This window comes from Elephas maximus, chromosome 1, assembly GCF_024166365.1.
Source record: "Elephas maximus indicus isolate mEleMax1 chromosome 1, mEleMax1 primary haplotype, whole genome shotgun sequence".
Lineage (NCBI taxonomy): Eukaryota > Metazoa > Chordata > Mammalia > Proboscidea > Elephantidae > Elephas > Elephas maximus.
The window spans coordinates 79,179,051-79,196,696 of record NC_064819.1 but is presented as its reverse complement, the minus strand read 5'-3'; the positions used below and the strand labels follow the sequence as shown (position 1 = coordinate 79,196,696).

Below are 17,646 nucleotides of genomic sequence, written 5' to 3'. Positions count from 1 at the left end.
AGTTTTGGTATGTTGTGATTTCCTTTTTATTCAACACGCGGTATTTTGTGATTTCTCTCTTGATTTCTTCCTTTACCCATTGGTTGTTTAAAACCCAAAACCCAAACCCACTGCCCTCGAGTTGATTCCAACTCATAGCAAACATATAGGACAGAGTGGAACCACCCCATAGAGTTTCCAAGGCATGCCTGGTGGATTTGAACTGCCAACTTCTTGGTTAGCAGCTGTAGTACTGAACCACTACACCACCAGGGTTTCCACCGGTTGTTTACTAGTGTGCTATTTAATTTTCTACATATTTGCATATTTCCCAGTGTTCCTTCTGTTATTAATTCCAAGTCTTATTCCATTGTGGTCTGAGAAGACACTTTCAATCTTTTTAAATTTATCGAGATTTGTTGCAAAGTAACATATAATTTATCCTGGAGAATGATCATGTGCGCTGGAGAAGAATATATATTGTGCTGTTGTTGTGTGGAGTGTTCTATATATGCTGATGGGTCTAGTGGCTCATAATGTTGTTCAAGTCTTCTATTTATTGATTTTCTTTCTAGATGTTCTGTTCATTATTGAAAGTGGGGGTATTGAAGGCTCCAACTATTATTATAGAACTTCTATTTCTCGCCTCAATTCTGTCAGTGTTTGCTCCCTATATTCTGGGGTTGTGATGTTAGGTGCATACGTATAATTGTCATGTCTTCTTGATGGATGATCCTTCTATCATTACATAATTTCCTCTTTGTATCTTGTAACACATTTTGACTCAAAGTCGTTTGTTGAGATTTCTTATTTAATTCATGAATATTTTTATAATGTGCCTCTAAGTTTCTAAGCAGCAAATTGTTTCACTTATATTTCAATATTAATTTCTAATTTGTATTTTGGTCAGAAGTCATGAACTGAACGCCAACTATATTTTAAAATATATTTGAGGAGAGGGGCCAAGATGGCTGACTAGGTAGATGCTACCTCGGATCCCTCTTGCAGCAAAGACTGGGAAAAACAAGTGAATCGATCACATACATGACAATCTACGAACCCTGAACAACAAACACAGATTTAAAGTGTTGACCTGAGTGACAGAGACGGAGAACGAACAACTACGGGGAAGCAGCGACTGTTTTCAGAGCCAGAGTCCCAGTCAGGTAACCTTGGCGCCGGGCTTAGGACTGGGCGCAGGGGAGCTAAACACAACATCTTGTGACAGCGCAAACAGGGGCGCAGCCCTACCCCCCTGAACTGACCCCGGGAAGGGGCCCAGCCGGTCCACGCAGGCAGTGTGGTGACGTGGCTGTTGGAAGGAGAAGTCCCCGGGAGGCAGTGACTGGTTTTGGAGCTGGGAGTGCAGCGTCCCAGCTGGGGAACCTTGGCGCCGGGTTTGGACTGGGAGCAGGGGAGCTGAACACAACATCTTGTGATGGTGCAGACACGGGGCACAGCCATACTCCCCTGAACTAACCCGGAAGGGGGCCCAGCTGGTCCGCTGGGGCGGCGCAGCGACGGTGGCTGGCGGGGCGAGAAGTCCCCGGGAGGCAGCAACTGATTTTGGAGCCGGGAGTGCAGCGTCCCAGCAGGGGAACCTAGACGCTGGGCTTTGGACTGGCAGCAGAGGATCTGACCACGGCTTCAGCGGGCCAGACCCTCAGGGACAATCTCCACACAGCCAGCACACATAGGCGACAAGCCCCTAGGGAATCTCAGATAAAATAGTCATCCCAAGCAAGATAAGCAACTTTGGCTTTATTCCGGGGTGTACTCCCTCCTGTTTTTCTGAACCCTCCCCTCCCCTTCCCAGGCGGCTTCATTAACATTGGAATTTCCTGAGCCAGAGAGAGAACGGCTCCGGCTCCACGGCTTTGCTTCTCCCTTTTTTTTTTCTTGGTCTTTTCCTAACCCATTCTTCTGGCCTGAGAGAAGCAACCACAAAAAAACCAGGGACCAAAAATCCTTCACTAATTGGACTAAAAATACAGAACCAGCTCCAGCCAAGCATATATGATCCAAATCTCTGGCTTTCATCCTTACAGGGAACAAGGTGGCTGTAATAATGCAAAGGCAGTTCTGATAGGGATCTGACTGCATTTTTTTAGTGGATTTACTGGAAAAACAAGTTTCCCAGGTCTGATATCTCTGCTTATTCAACAGAGCCCTTACTGACCCACAACAGGGAACTGAGGGCTGAAGCTCCCCCCAGACCACCTAGCCTCTTGCCTTAGGGGTCTAAGGAGGGTGACACCTACCAATCAGTAGAGGTACTTGCATTGGGGGCCTAAGGTACAGCTGCAGAGCCCTCCCACCAGGTGCTATAGGAATAGAGACACACCTACCTCACTGACACTTGGGGGAAGCCTGTCAGCATCCTGCCCCCCCTGGAGTGTGAACCCCAGCTGCTAATAGAATCTGGTGCACACAACTATCACCACTACTTCTCGAGGTGGATAGGTGTTAGGGTGCAGCACACACTTGATGACCCAAAATCAGATTCTACTCAAGAATAGTGAATAGACTCAGGCATATATATCTGACGACAGCCCAAACCACCTGGTAATAGGTCATAAGTAAGTCAAGGGCTACAACAAACAAGACAGCACAATCTAGTAGCCCATCCACGTATATTGAAAGAAAACAAAACAAGATAAGACTCAGTGAGAAAATATAGAATAAATCACTACTATTTTTTTTTTTTTTTATATCTTAGTGATGGCCCGGAGACAGCAGTCGATATCAAACCACATAAAGAAGCAAACCATGACAGCTTCTACAACCCCCCAAACAAAAGAATCAAAATCTTTCCCAAATGAAGATACAATCCTGGAATTATCAGATACAGAATATAAAAAACTAATTTACAGAATGCTTCAAGACATCAGGGATGACCTCAGAAATGAAATAAGGCAAACTGCAGAAAAAGCCAAGGAACACACTGACAAAACAGTTGAAGAACTCAAAAAGATTATTCAAGAACATAGTGGAAAAATTAATAAGTTGCAAGAATCCATAGAGAGACAGCATGCAGAAATCCAAAAGATTAACAATAAAATTACAGAATTAGACAAAGCAATAGGAAGTCAGAGGAGCAGACTCGAGCAATTAGAATGCAGACTGGGACATCTGGAGGACCAGGGAATCAACACCAACATAGCTGAAAAAAAATCAGATAAAAGAATTAAAAAAAATGAAGAAACCCTAAGAATCATGTGGGACTCTATCAAGAAGGATAACTTGCGTGTGATTGGAGTCCCAGAACAGGGAGGGAGGACAGAAAACACAGAGAAAATAGTTGAAGATCTGCTGACAGAAAACTTCCCTGCCATCATGAAAGACAAAAGGATATCTATCCAAGATGCTCATCGAACCCCATTTAAGATTGATCCAAAAAGAAAATCACCAAGACATATTATCATCAAACTTGCCAAAACCAAAGACAAAGAGAAAATTTTAAAAGCAGCCAGGGATAAAAGAAAGGTCTCCTTCAAGGGAGAATCAATAAGAATAAGTTCAGACTACTCAGCAGAAACCATGCAGGCAAGAAGGGAATGGGATGACATATACAGAGCACTGAAGGAGAAAAACTGCCAGCCAAGGATCATATATCCAGCAAAACTCTCTCTCAAATATGAAGGTGAAATTAAGATATTTACAGATAAACACAAGTTTAGAGAATTTGCAAAAACCAAACCAAAGCTACAAGAAACACTAAAGGAAATTGTTTGGTCAGAAAACCAATAATATCAGATACCAGCACAACACAAGGTCACAAAACAGAACATCCTGATATCAACTCAAATAGGGAAATCACAAAAACAAATTAAAATTAATAAAAAAAAAAACGCTCAAAACAGGGAATCATTGAAGTCAATATGTAAAAGATCACAATAATCAAAAAGAGGGACTAAATACAGGTGGCATAGAACTGCCATATGGAGAGGGATACAAGGTGATATAGGACAATACAAGTTAGGTTTTTACTTAGAAAAATAGGGGTAAATATTAAGGCAACCACAAAGAGGTATAACAACTCCATAACTCAAAATAAAAGCCAAGAAAAACATAACGACTCAACAAACATAAAGTCAAATACTATGAAAATGAGGATCTCACGATTTACTCAGAAAAACGTCTCAGCACAAAAAAGTAAGTGGAAAAATGAAATTGTCAACAACACACATAAAAAGGCATCAAAATGACAACACTAAACACTTACTTATCTATAATTACGCTGAATGTAAATGGACTAAATGCACCAATAAAGAGACAGAGAGTCTCAGACTGGATAAAGAAACATGATCCGTCTATATGCTGCCTACAAGAGACACACCTTAGACTTAGAGACACAAAGAAACTAAAACTCAAAGGATGGAAAAAAATATATCAAGCAAACAATAAGCAAAAAAGAAGAGGAGTAGCAATATTAATTTCTGACAAAATAGACTTTAAACAAATCCACCACAAAGGATAAAGAAGGACACTACGCAATGATAAAAGGGACAATTGATCAGGAAGATATAACCATATTAAATATTTATGCACCCAATGACAGAGCTGCAAGATACATAAATCAAATTTTAACAGAACTGAAAAGTGAGATAGACACCTCCACAATTATAGTAGGAGACTTCAACACACCACTTTCGGAGAAGGGCAGGACATCCAGTAAGAAGCTCAATAGAGACACGGAAGACCTAATTACAACAATCAACCAACTTGACCTCATTGACTTATACAGAACTCCCCACCCAACTGCTGCGAAGTATACCTTTTTTTCTAGCGCACATGGAACATTCTCTAGAATAGACCACATATTAGGTCATAAAACAAACCTTTGCAGAATCCAAAACATTGAAATATTACAAAGCATCTTCTCAGACCACAAGGCCATAAAAGTGGAAATCAATAACAGAAAAACTAGGGAAAAAAAATCAAATACTTGGAAAATGAACAATACCCTCCTGAAAAAAGATTGGGTTATAGAAGACATTAAGGAGGGAATAAGGAAATTCATAGAATGCAACGAGAATGAAAATACTTCCTATCAAAACCTCTGGGACACAGCAAAAGCAGTGCTCAGAAGCCAATTTATATCGATAAATGCACACATACAAAAAGAAGAAAGAGCCAAAATCAGAGAACTGTCCCTAGAACTTGAACAAATAGAAAGTGAGCAACAAAAGAATCCATCAGGCACCAGAAGAAAAGAAATAATAAAAATTAGAGCTGAACTAAATGAATTAGAGAACAGAAAAACAATTGAAAGAATTAACAAAGCCAAAAGCTGGTTCTTTGAAAAAATTAACAAAATTGATAAACCATTGGCCAGACTGACTAAAGAAATACAGGAAAGGAAACAAATAACCCGAATAAGAAAGAAAGGCCACATCACGACAGACCCAACTGAAATTAAAAGAATCATATCAGATTATTACGAAAAATTGTACTCTAACAAACTTGAAAACCTAGAAGAAATGGATGAATTCTTGGAAAAACACTACTTACCTAAACTAACACAATCAGAACAACTAAATAGACCCATAACAAAAAAAGAGATTGAAACGGTAATCAAAAAACTCCCAACAAAAAAAAAGCCCTGGCCCGGATGGCCACACTGCAGAGTTCTACCAAACTTTCAGAGAAGAGATAACACCACTACTATAAAAAGTATTTCAAAGCATAGAAAACGACGGAATACTACCCAACTCATTCTATGAAGCCACCATCTCCCTGATACCAAAACCAGATAAAGACATTACAAAAAAAGAAAATTACAGACCTATATCCCTCATGAACATAGATGCAAAAATCCTCAACAAAATTCTAGCCAATAGAATCCAACAACACATCAAAAAAATAATTCACCCTGACCAAGTGGGATTTATACCAGGAATGCAAGGCTGGTTTAGTATTAGAAAAACCATTAATGTAATCCATCACATAAATAAAACAAAAGACAAAAACGACATGATCTTATCAATTGATGCAGAAAAGGCATTTGACAAAGTCCAACAGCCATTTATGATAAAAACTCTCACCAAAATAGGAATTGAAGGAAAATTCCTCAACATAATAAAGGGCATCTATGCAAAGCCAACAGCCAACATCACTCTAAATGGAGAGAACCTGAAAGCATTTCCCTTGAGAACGGGAAACACACAAGGATGCCCTTCATCACCGCTCTTATTCAACATTGTGCTAGAGGTCCTAGCCAGAGCAATTAGGCTAGACAAAGAAATAAAGGACATCCGGATTGGCAAGGAGGAAGTAAAATTATCTCTATTTGCAGATGACATGATCTTATACACAGAAAACCCTAAGGAATCCTCCAGAAAACAACTGAAACTAATAGAAGAGTTTGGCAGAGTCTCAGGTTATAAGATAAACATACAAAAATCACTTGGATTCCTCTACATCCACAAAAAGAACATCGAAGAGGAAATCACCAAATCAATACCATTCACAGTAGCCCCCAAGAAGATAAAATACTTAGGAATAAATCTTACCAAGGATGTAAAAGACCTATACAAAGAAAACTACGAAGTTCTGCTACAAGAAATTAAAAAGGACATACTTAAGTGGAAAAACATACCTTGCTCATGGATAGGAAGGCTTAACATAGTAAAAATGTCTATTCTACCAAAAGCCATCTATACATACAATGCACTTCCGATCCAAATTCCAATGTCATTTTTTAAGGTGATGGAGAAAGAAATCACCAACTTCATATGGAAGGGAAAGAAGCCTCGGATAAGCAAAGCATTACTGAAAAAGAAGAAGAAAGTGGGAGGCCTCACTCTACCTGATTTCAGAACCTATTATACAACCACAGTAGTCAAAACAGCCTGGTACTGGTATAACAACAGACCCATAGACCAGTGGAACAGAATTGAGAAGCCAGATATAAATCCATCCACATATGAGCAGCTGATATTTGACAAAGGCCCAGTGTCAGTTAATTGGGGAAAAGATAGTCTTTTTAACAAATGGTGCTGGCATAACTGGATATCCATTTGCAAAAAAATGAAACAGGACCCATACCTCACACCATGCACAAAAACTAACTCCAAGTGGATCAAAGACCGAAATATAAAGACTAAAATGATAAAGATCATGGAAGAAAAAATAGGGACAACCCTAGGAGCCCTAATACAAGGCATAAACAGAATCCAAAACATTACCAAAAATGACAAAGAGAAACCAGATAACTGGGAGCTCCTAAAAATCAAACACCTATGCTCATCTAAAGACTTCACCAAAAGAGTAAAAAGACCACCTACAGACTGGGAAAGAATTTTCAGCTATGACATCTCCGACCAGTGCCTGACCTCTAAAATCTATATGATTCTGTCAAAACTCAACCACAAAAAGACAAACAACCCAATCAAGAAGTGGGCAAAGGATATGAACACACACTTCACTAAAGAAGATATTCAGGCAGCTAACAGATACATGAGAAAATGCTCTCGATCATCAGCCATTAGAGAAATGCAAATTAAAACTACGATGAGATTCCATCTCACTCCAACAAGGCTGGCATTAATCCAAAAAACACAAAATAATAAATGTTGGAGAGGCTGTGGAGAGATTGGAACTCTTATACACTGCTGGTGGGAATGTAAAATGGTACAACCACTTTGGAAATCTATCTGGCGTTATCTTAAACAGTTAGATATAGAACTACCATACAACCCAGAAATCCCATTCCTCGGAATATACCCTAGAGAAATAAGAGCCTTCACACAAACAGATATATGCACACCCATGTTTATTGCAGCTCTGTTTACAATAGCAAAAAGCTGGAAGCAACCACGGTGTCCATCAACGGATGAATGGGTAAATAAATTGTGGTATATTCACACAATGGAATACTACGCATCGATAAAGAACAGTGACGAATCTGTGAAACAGTTCACAACATGGAGGAACCTGGAAGGCATTATGCTGAGTGAAATTAGTCAGAGGCAAAAGGACAAATATTGTATAAGACCACTATTATAAGATCTTGAGAAATAATATAAACTGAGAAGAACACAACTTTTGTGGTTACGGGGTGGGGGGAGGGAGGGAGGGTGGGAGAAGGGTTTTTTACTGATTAATTAGTAGATAAGAACTGCTTTAGGTGAAGGGATGGACAATACTCAATACATGGAAGGTCAGCTCAACTGGACTGGACCAAAAGCAAAGACGTTTCTGGGGTAAACTGAATGCTTCAAAGGTCAGCGGAGCAATGGCGGGGGTTTGGGGACCATGGTTTAAGGGGACTTCTAAGTCAATTGGCAAAATAATTCTATTATGAAAACATTCTGCATCCCACTGTGAAATGTGGCATCTGGGGTCTTAAATGCTAACAAGTGGCCATCTAAGATGCATCAATTGGTTTCAACCCACCTGGAGCAAAGGAGAATGAAGAACACCAAGGTCACACAATAACTAAGAGCCCAAGAGAAAGAAAGGGCCACATGAACCAGAGACCTACATCATCCTGAGACCAGAAGAACTAGTTGGTGCCCTGCCACAAGTGATGACTGCCCTGACAGGGAGCACAACAGAGAACCCCTGAGGGAGCAGGAGATCAGAGGGATGCAGACCCCAAATTCTCATAAAAAGACCAGACTTAATGGTCTGACTGAGACTAGAGGAATCCCGGCGGTCATGTTCCCCAAACCTTCTGTTGGCACAGTACAGGAACCATTCCCTAAGACAACTCATCAGACATGAAAGGGACTGGACAGTGGGTGGGAGAGAGATGCTGATGAAGAGTGAGCTAATTATATCAGGTGGACACTTGAGACTGTGTTGGCAGCTCCTGTCTGGAGGGGGGATGGGAGGATACAGTGAGTTGGAAGCTGGCAAAATTGTCACGAAAGGAGAGACTGGAAGAGCTGACTCATTAGGGGGAGAGCAAGTGGGAGTACGGAGTAAGATGTATATAAACTTATAGGTGACAGTCTGACTTGATTTGTAAAGGTTCACTTGAAGCTCAATAAAAGTTAATTAAAAAAAAACATATTTGAGGCTTTCTTGGTGTAATGTCCCATCTGTACCTGAGAAATCTGTATCTTTTTTGTGTTTTTTTACTTGTGCTTTAAGTGAACGTTTACAAATCAAGTCAGTTTCTCAGATAAAAACTTATATACACCTCGCTATGTACTCCTAGCTGCTCTCCCCCTAATGAGAAAGCTTACTTCTCCTCTATACCCTGTATTTTCTGTGTTCACTGAACTGGTTCGTTTACCCCTCTGCCTTCTCATCTCACCTCCAGACAGGAGCTGCCCATAGTATCACATGTCTACTTGAGGCAAGAGCTCAGTCTTTACCAGCATTATTTTCTTACACTCCAGTCCAATCCCTGTCTGAAGAGTTGGCTTTGGATATGGTTCCACTTTTGGGCTAACAAATCTTTTCTGTTTTTGAAGACAGAATTCTATAGTTTCCCTTAAATCAATCTTGTTAATTTTGTTTTTAGGATCTGTTATATCCTTCCTTGTTTATTTATTTTTTTGTCTTTTTACCAATAAATAGTCTAAAGTAGTGTGTTAAATCTTATACTTTGATGGTGGGTTTAACTCTTTATTCTTTTATTTCTATCAATTTTTTCATCATTTATCTTGAGACAGTTTTATTAGGTGTACCTAATAAAATTCATGGTGAATTTTAAGTTCTTGGTGAATTCAAATTTGAGCTTTTATAATCAGTTGGTGTACCTCTCCACACTTAATAATGCTTTTTGTCTTAAAGTCTCTTTTATTAAATATTAATATAGCAACAGTAAATGGAAAACTTTTCTCATTTTTTTTTTTTGTCCTTATGTTTTGGTGTGTTTTTTTTAAAAGGCTCACAGTTAAGCCCCCTCCCCCCCAACTGAACTGGTTAATCTTAATTTTTCAATGTGGGCAGAGGAAAGGTTTAGTTTATTTAAAGATATTATAATTATTGAGACATCTGAATCAACTATCTTATTATTTCAGTCCCACTTTTTCTTAGTTTATGTTTAATCCTTTCCGGAGTTTTACAAATTGATGTCAATACCTCCTCTGCCCCTAGCAAGTGAAGAATTTAACTTACTTTCACATACTTTAGACTCCCCACTCAAAACTCCTGAAGTATATTATATCGGGTTTTTTGTTGTTGTTCTGCATTATTTTGGAAATTTTTTTGGTATGTATTTCGTCTTAACTATTTTTTAATTACAACAAACTCTATCAAAGTATTTGGTCACTTTTTACTTTACATATTTCTTCCACTATCTGCTATATATTGTTCTTCTCTTATTTAAGTATATATCCAAAATTTTTTCTATGTAGGTATTTTTGTAGCTAATCTCTGAGGCTTTACATACCAATGAATTTTTATCATGCCTTTGTGTTTAAATGACCATTTGGGAAGATAAAATTTCTAAGTTCCAAGTTTTTTCTTTCAATCTTTTGAAAAGGAAACTCCATTGTCCTTTTTCATTCAATGTTGCCTTGAAAGAATTTGATAGTGCATCCAAATGACTTAGACAAAAAATGTAAATGGTGTCTGAAGAAACATAACCTTCAGCCAAGCTTCAAACACTCCTCCAGGTACAGTTCAGGAGAATGAACAGTTCACCGACCAAAATCACATGAAGACACAAGGTACCATGAGTAAGAACAAGATGGAAACAAAAGAGAGCAGAAAAGATTGAAAAAGATTTTGGAATATTTAAATACAGTATATAAAATAAATATGATTACTATATATCAATAGTAAAATAAGTAACAACAACAACAACAAAAAAACCCTCAACGTTCAGAAAATATGAATGAGAAACAAATGACTAAGGGAACAAAAAACAGTCTGGTCCTGAACATCATGCTGAACTATAACCAGAGCTGACTTCCTCCCTCAAGATAGTTCCCAGAGACATTCAAGAAGACACAGAAAACTCAATAGATAGAAAAGAAATATACCATGAAATTAGCCATCAGAATAAATTTTGTGCATTTGTATTATTATAAAAAGTAGATAATAAAGTAAAAAGAAATGCTAGAGTCAGTAATGATGTTGCAGGACAACAAAAGAAATACTTCAACCAGAAAATATGAAATTAACTGATATGTACTTAGTTACATAGATTCAAATATATATTTAAAAAATGATATTATCTGAAGACTTGCCAAAATCACAAGCGTGATCACAGATTTAACCCTCCTGTCTCCATGATAGATCAAGTAGACAAAAAAATCAGAAAAGATTTTGAACAACACAATCAATACACTTGTGCTGGTAGGCATATACATGATTCTGAATCCTAAAAATGGAGAATACACATTTTTCTGAACAAAATTGATTAGGTCTTAAATGAACTTCCCACAAACACTAAAAAAATCAGTGTAATATACATCACTTTCTCTGACCACATTGATATTAAATTACAAATTAACAACAAAGACACATATTTTAAAATTTTGAAAACTTAAAACCCTCTTTTAAAATAACTTCTAAGATAAAGGAGGGATCATATACAACAAAAGCACTACATACAAATGGTTCTGGGATGCTGTTAAAACTGTGTTTAAGGGAGACATTTATAGCCCGAAATGGTTACATCAGAAGAGAAAAAAATGTTAAAACTATAAATATCGAATTGAACAAGTCAGAAAAGTAGGATATAAACCCCCAAAAGTAGAAAGAAGGAAATAAGAAAGATAAGAGCAGAAAATCATGTAAAAAGGAAACAAAGATAACCATGTTGTTGTTTTTGCTGTTAGGTGCCGTCTAGTCGGTTCCCACTTATTAAAAAAACCCAAAAGCCCACTGCTGTAGAATCAATTGCAACTCACAGTGACTCTATAGGACAGATTAGAGCTGCACCATAGAGTTTCCAAGGGGCATCTTGCAGATTTGAACTGCCGACTACTTGGTTAGCAGCCCGTACCACTTAACCAGTATGCCACCAGCAACTTATAGCAACCCTCTTTGTAACAGAAGGAAACATCCACCGTTCCTGTGCCATCCTCACAGTTATTGTTATGTTTGAGCTGTTGCTGCAGCCACTATATCAATCCATCTCATTGAGAGTCTTTCTCTTTTTTTGCAGACCCTCAAATTTACCAAATGTGATGCCCTTCCAGAGACTGATCCCCCCGGATGACACTTCCAAAGTAAGCACCTTCCTTGCTTCTAAACAGCATTCTGGTTGTACTGTCTCCAAGACTTCTTTGTTCATTCTTCTGGCAGTCAATGGTATGTTCGATATCCTTCACCACCACCATTCAGACGCATCGATTCTTCTTTGTTCTTCCTTTTTCATTGTCAAGCTTTCACATACATATGGGGTGATTGAAAATACCATGGCTTGGGTCAGGATCACCTTAGTCATCAAAGTGACATCTTTGATTTTCAAGGTATTGAAGAGGTCTTTTGCTGCAGATTTGCCCAACGCAATATGTTGTTTGATTTCTTGACTGCTGCTTCCACAGGCATTGATTGTTGATCCAAGAAGAAAGAAATCCTTGACATCTTCAATTTCTTCACAGTTTATCATGATGTTCATGTGCCCACTTGTGAGGGTTTTCAATTTTTTCACGTTCAGCTGTAAACCATGCTGAGAGTGTTATAGTCTTTACCTTTATCATTAGTGGTTCATTCTGGGTAAGCAAGATTGTGTGATCTGCATATTGCAAGCTGTAAATGAGTATTCCTCCAATTCTGATGCTGTGTTCTTCATAGAGTCCAGCTTCTCAGATTATTTGCTCAGTATACAGACTGAGTACATATGGTGAGATGACACAACCCTGATGAGTGCCTTTCTTGACTTTAAACCACGCAGTGTCCCCTTTTTCTGTTTGAACTAATGCCTTTTAATCATACAGGCTCTGCATGAGCACGATTAAGTGTTCTGGAATTCCCATTCTTTGTGATGTTATCCATAATTTGTTATTATGCACACAGTCAAATGCCTTTGCGTAGACAATAAAACACAGGTCTTTCTGGCAGTCTCTGCTTTCAGCCAGTGATCCATTTGACTTCAGTAATGATATCCCTAGTTCCATGACATCTTCTGAATCCAGCTTGAATTTCTGGCAGTTCCCTGTTGATGCTGAGCTGCAGCTGTTTTTGAATTATCTTCTGCAAAATTTTGCAAGCATGTAATATTAATGATATTGTTCAGTAATTTCCATAGTCCATTCGACAGCCTTTCTCTGGAATGGGCCCGAATATGAATCTCCTCCAGTTGGTTAGCCAAGTACCTGTCTTCCAAATTTTTTGACAAAAATGAGTCAGCTCTGCCATTTTTGCATCTTTTTGTTGAAGTGTCTCAACTGGTATTCCATTGATTCCTGGAGCCTTGGTTTTCACCAGTGCCTTCAGCATGTTTTGAAATTCTTCTATCACTACCAGCTGTTCTTGGTCATATGCTACCTCCTGAAATGGTTGAATGTTAGCCAGCCCTCCTGAAATGGTTGAATGTTAGCCAGTTTCTTTTGGTACAATCACTCTGTACAGTATTCCTTCGGTATTCTTTTGATCCTTCCTGCTTCATTCAACTTTTTGCCCATAAAATCCTTCGGTATTGCTATTTTAATAGCTGTGATAGAGAATATGAAGAAAACCACAAATCTTATTTGAAAATGCTTATAAAAGAGTCAAGTCTCTGGCAAGACTAACCAAGTGAAAAGAGAGAAAGAGAAGGGGAGAGAGAAACAGAAGAGATCAAATAAACAGCATGAGAAATGAAGGAGAAATCATAACTACAAATACAGTAGAAAATAGGTGAATCCGTTTTTTGTATAGGCATGAGTGCCAGGTTTTACCAATTGTTTGGGTAAATATGAAGAGATATTTGGAAGATTTTGAGTAGAAGATTGATATAATTAACCATGTTTTAAGAAAATAAAACTGGCAGCATTATATTTGGATGAAATGGAGAAGAAATGAAACTTAGTTGAAATAGTTAATGTGAGAGCCAATTAGAGACTGAACGGTTTTGATTGCAGATGATTTCAAATGAAGGTAGAGATATGAGCCCATCATACTTCTAATGTTTTGAATCTCTGTCAATATTCCTTCTGCTGGAAGCAAAGATGAATCAGGAGAAATATTCTGCTTTACATATGATGAGTTTAATTTATGTAAGTTAAACCCAAACTTTGTGTAAAAGGAAAACAATAATACTTAATACGATTGTTTAGTATCATACTATCTGTTAGTCCTGGCATACATTTAAAATTTTAAATGTAAAAGTTAAAGAAGTACAACATATGTACAGGAAATACAGATATCAAAGCCCACATTTCTATGATCGTTCACAAATTCTACACCTTATGTAACCAGCATCCAGAACATGAAGGAAAACATGAGCAGAACTCCTGAAGCCCCCTCCCCATTTCCCCTTTCAATCACCACTCCACAGGGCAACCACTATCTGACTTTTAAAGCCACAGATTTAGTTTGCCTGGCTTTGAGTTTTTGTATAAACGGATTCATACAACATGAACTGTTTTGTATCTGAGTTCTTTCACTCAACACTGTGTTTGTGAGAATCACTCATGTCATTCTATGTACTTACAGTTTGTTTATTCTCGTTCTTGTATAGTATTCCAATACATCATAGACCACCATTTATTTTTATCTTATCTTATTTAACTTTTCTCTACCCCCTAGGAAGTTTAGCTCTATGAGGACAGCTGTTTCTCTTTTTTGGTCACTGACATATCCCAAATACTTAGAAAGGGCCTGGTACATAATACGTGCTGCATGAGGATTTGTTGAGTTACGTTAAAAATAGCTTTAGCTGCTAAGAAGTTTTCCAGAGCACAAGTGATTGAGCCTGCAAGCCCTGTATTAACTCTTTCTTGAGGCTATGGTTCTCCCCATTAATCTCTTCAGTGCCCCTTTGACTTCCTTGTTTCTCAGAGTGTAAATTAGCGGATTCAGCAGGGGAGTCACCAGAGTATAGAAGAGTGCCATGCTTTTGTTCATATCCTGTGAGTAACTGGAGGGAGGCTCGAGGTACATGGAGATGAGCGTGCCAAAGAAAATGATCACCACCAGGACATGAGAACTGCAGGTTCCAAAAGCTTTCCGTCTCCCCTGTGCTGACTTTATCATCAGGACTGCACGGGTAATGTGACCATAGGACACTAAGATGAGTGAGAGAGGCACCACCAGGAAGAAGACACTGACAGCAAGGACTTCAGCCTCATTGATGGAGGTGTTGGTGCAAGCCAGTTTCAGCATCACTGGGACTTCACAGAAGAAATGATCCACTTGGTTTCTACCACAGAGAGGGAGAGTCATGGTCAATGCCGTCTGGACCACAGAAGTGCCAAAGCCTGTAAGCCAAGCAGTTGCAACCAACTGCAAGCAAAGCTGGGGATGCATGATCACCATGTAGTGGAGTGGGCGGCAGACAGCTGCATAACGGTCATAAGCCATGACAGACAGGAGGATACATTCCACTCCCCCCAGTCCCAAGGCAATAAAGAGCTGTGTCACACAGCCACCATAGGTGATGGTCTTGTCCTTCCCCTTGAAGTTGACCAGTGTCTGAGGGGCAGTACAAGTAGTCAAGCAAAGATCCATAAAAGACAAGTTGGAGAGGAAGAAATACATAGGGGTATGGAGACGGCGTTCCAAAGTTGACAAAAGTATGATGGTGCTATTGCCTAGAAAGCTCAACAAGTAGGTGATTAGGATAACCACAAAGAGAACTGTCTCCAGATGGGGTCTGCCAGAGAAGCCCAAGAGAATGAATCTGGAGAAGGTGCTGCCATTAGCTCTTTCCATTGTGCTCTACCTGTTGGAAACAAGAGGCTTCTATATTTTACCATCTGTGTTTAGTCATGTGATTAGGGATTTGAGGTGTTTTCAGTCACTTCTTTGCAGGGAAGAGGGTGATAAATAGTCGTTTTTATGAATGCCTTCCATTGTACCACAACAACCATATGAGAACAACACTTGAGATGCATGAGAGAACTGAGGGTTAAGAAGACTCAGGAACTTTCCCAGGGTAACTCATCTAATAATTAGCAGGGAGCATTCAAACACCTAGGGACACTACCCTTTTATGATTGCATGAAATTTAAAGATAACTCGAGTATCTCCCTAAACTTTTCTGAATGAATTTCAAATCTGTACTCCCCCAATCTCTCAATATTGGTGCTCCATCAAGAAGTGAAATATTTCAAACTGCGCTCCCACTTCTGTATTTTCTGTGGATATATAGAAGATAAAACCTACCCCTTACCAATTTTACTCAAAGGGGTGCAATACATTTTAATCTATAAACTAATGGAAGTTTTCATCACTGGAGTCTGTAATCAAGTTTCTAGACAGCTTCTATTGGAAAAGATATATGAATTTATGGTATCCAAACCTCACACTTTAAGAGTGCCAACTGGAAATAATCATCATCAATACTACTTTCAGCAAAAACCCAGGGAATAACTAATCCAATATCTAGTTTTTTGCCTTCTCACACTTTATAATTCCCTTTTTACTTTCTTCATAGTAATAGTTATTTTTTTCCCCAATTTCTCACTCTGTACTTTCTCAAATATCAACCTCACATAAATCATTGTCTTTTTCATTAAAATCAGTGGGCCTACTGTTAGAAATAAACTATCTTCTCTCTGTCTCTCTTCTGTCTCAAACACATAGCATGATGCAATCTTAACAGTAAATATTACATGAATAAGAATAAACTAACATGAAGCTCATCAAGGTCAGAGTCCTCAACTGTATTGAACTCCATAATGTCCCCATAGTCTAGAAAAGAGCCTGGCATATAGTAGACTCACACACACACACACAAAAAACTTAAGTGAAAATACGAAGTAGGCTAAAAAAATAAGATTGCCTATAGAAAGTAAGTATAAGGGGTTATAGAAATGTACAACTGTTCAAGAGCAAAACAAAATAAAAAATCTTGAAGAATCTTCATTAAAAAGTTATGTTATCTCCCAAATAAGGAACTCTCCATATACTCACAGTGGTAAGCCTATTCTATGCTAGAGACACACGGTAATACACAGTCATGAATATTGCCATTTTAGGTTGTTATTTAGTCCTATGTTGCATGTAACCTTGCAGGACTCTGTTAATCGCTTGTAAACGTCACTTTTCTGTTAGCAAAATCCATAATCTAGAATCCATAATCTCCACCCCGTCGTTTCTGTTGGATTCTAGAAGCCCCTAACTCTTTTTGTTTCTCAAGCATTTCAGCGATTGCTTTGGTGGCAAAGGATGATAAGATGGCATCATATTATTCCAAAGGATGCCAAAGGATGAAATTAATTTGGAATAATATCTTCTAAAATGCAATAAAAATGAGGATAAGGATATTGGATTCTAAATATAGATGTGCCATCCGTAAGCTTTGAGATTCTAAATTCCGCACCCCTATCCCCCCTTGTGGGAACCGTGGTGGCATAGTGGTTAAATGCTATGGCTGCTAACCAAAGGATTGGCAGTTTGAATCCGCCAGGCACTCCTTGGAAACTCTATGGGGCAGTTCTACTCTATCCTATAGGGTCACTATGAGTTGAAATCGACTCGACAGCATCGGGTTTGGTTTTTTTTTTTTTTTTTGGAATCCCTCCTTGTAGACTAGTTTACCCTCCCAAGTAAAATACATAAGGTCATTAGCCTTTAGCTATTAGCATATTTTGAATAACAGAAATAGCA

The 17,646-nt window shown here is 38.5% G+C and overlaps 1 protein-coding gene across 1 annotated transcript; it reads right to left on the bottom strand.

The window, feature by feature from the left end:
- Positions 1-13,020: 13,020 nt before the first annotated feature.
- On the bottom strand, positions 13,021-15,747 carry LOC126077282 (olfactory receptor 2G6-like; the record flags this gene model as incomplete). The annotated part of the gene is made up of 2 exons (XM_049886463.1): positions 14,824-15,747; positions 13,021-13,050 (listed from the first exon to the last, which is right to left on the bottom strand). Coding segments are annotated over exons 1-2 (954 nt in total), but the record flags the coding sequence as incomplete, so codon positions are not given.
- Between the last annotated feature and the right edge of the window lie 1,899 nt (positions 15,748-17,646).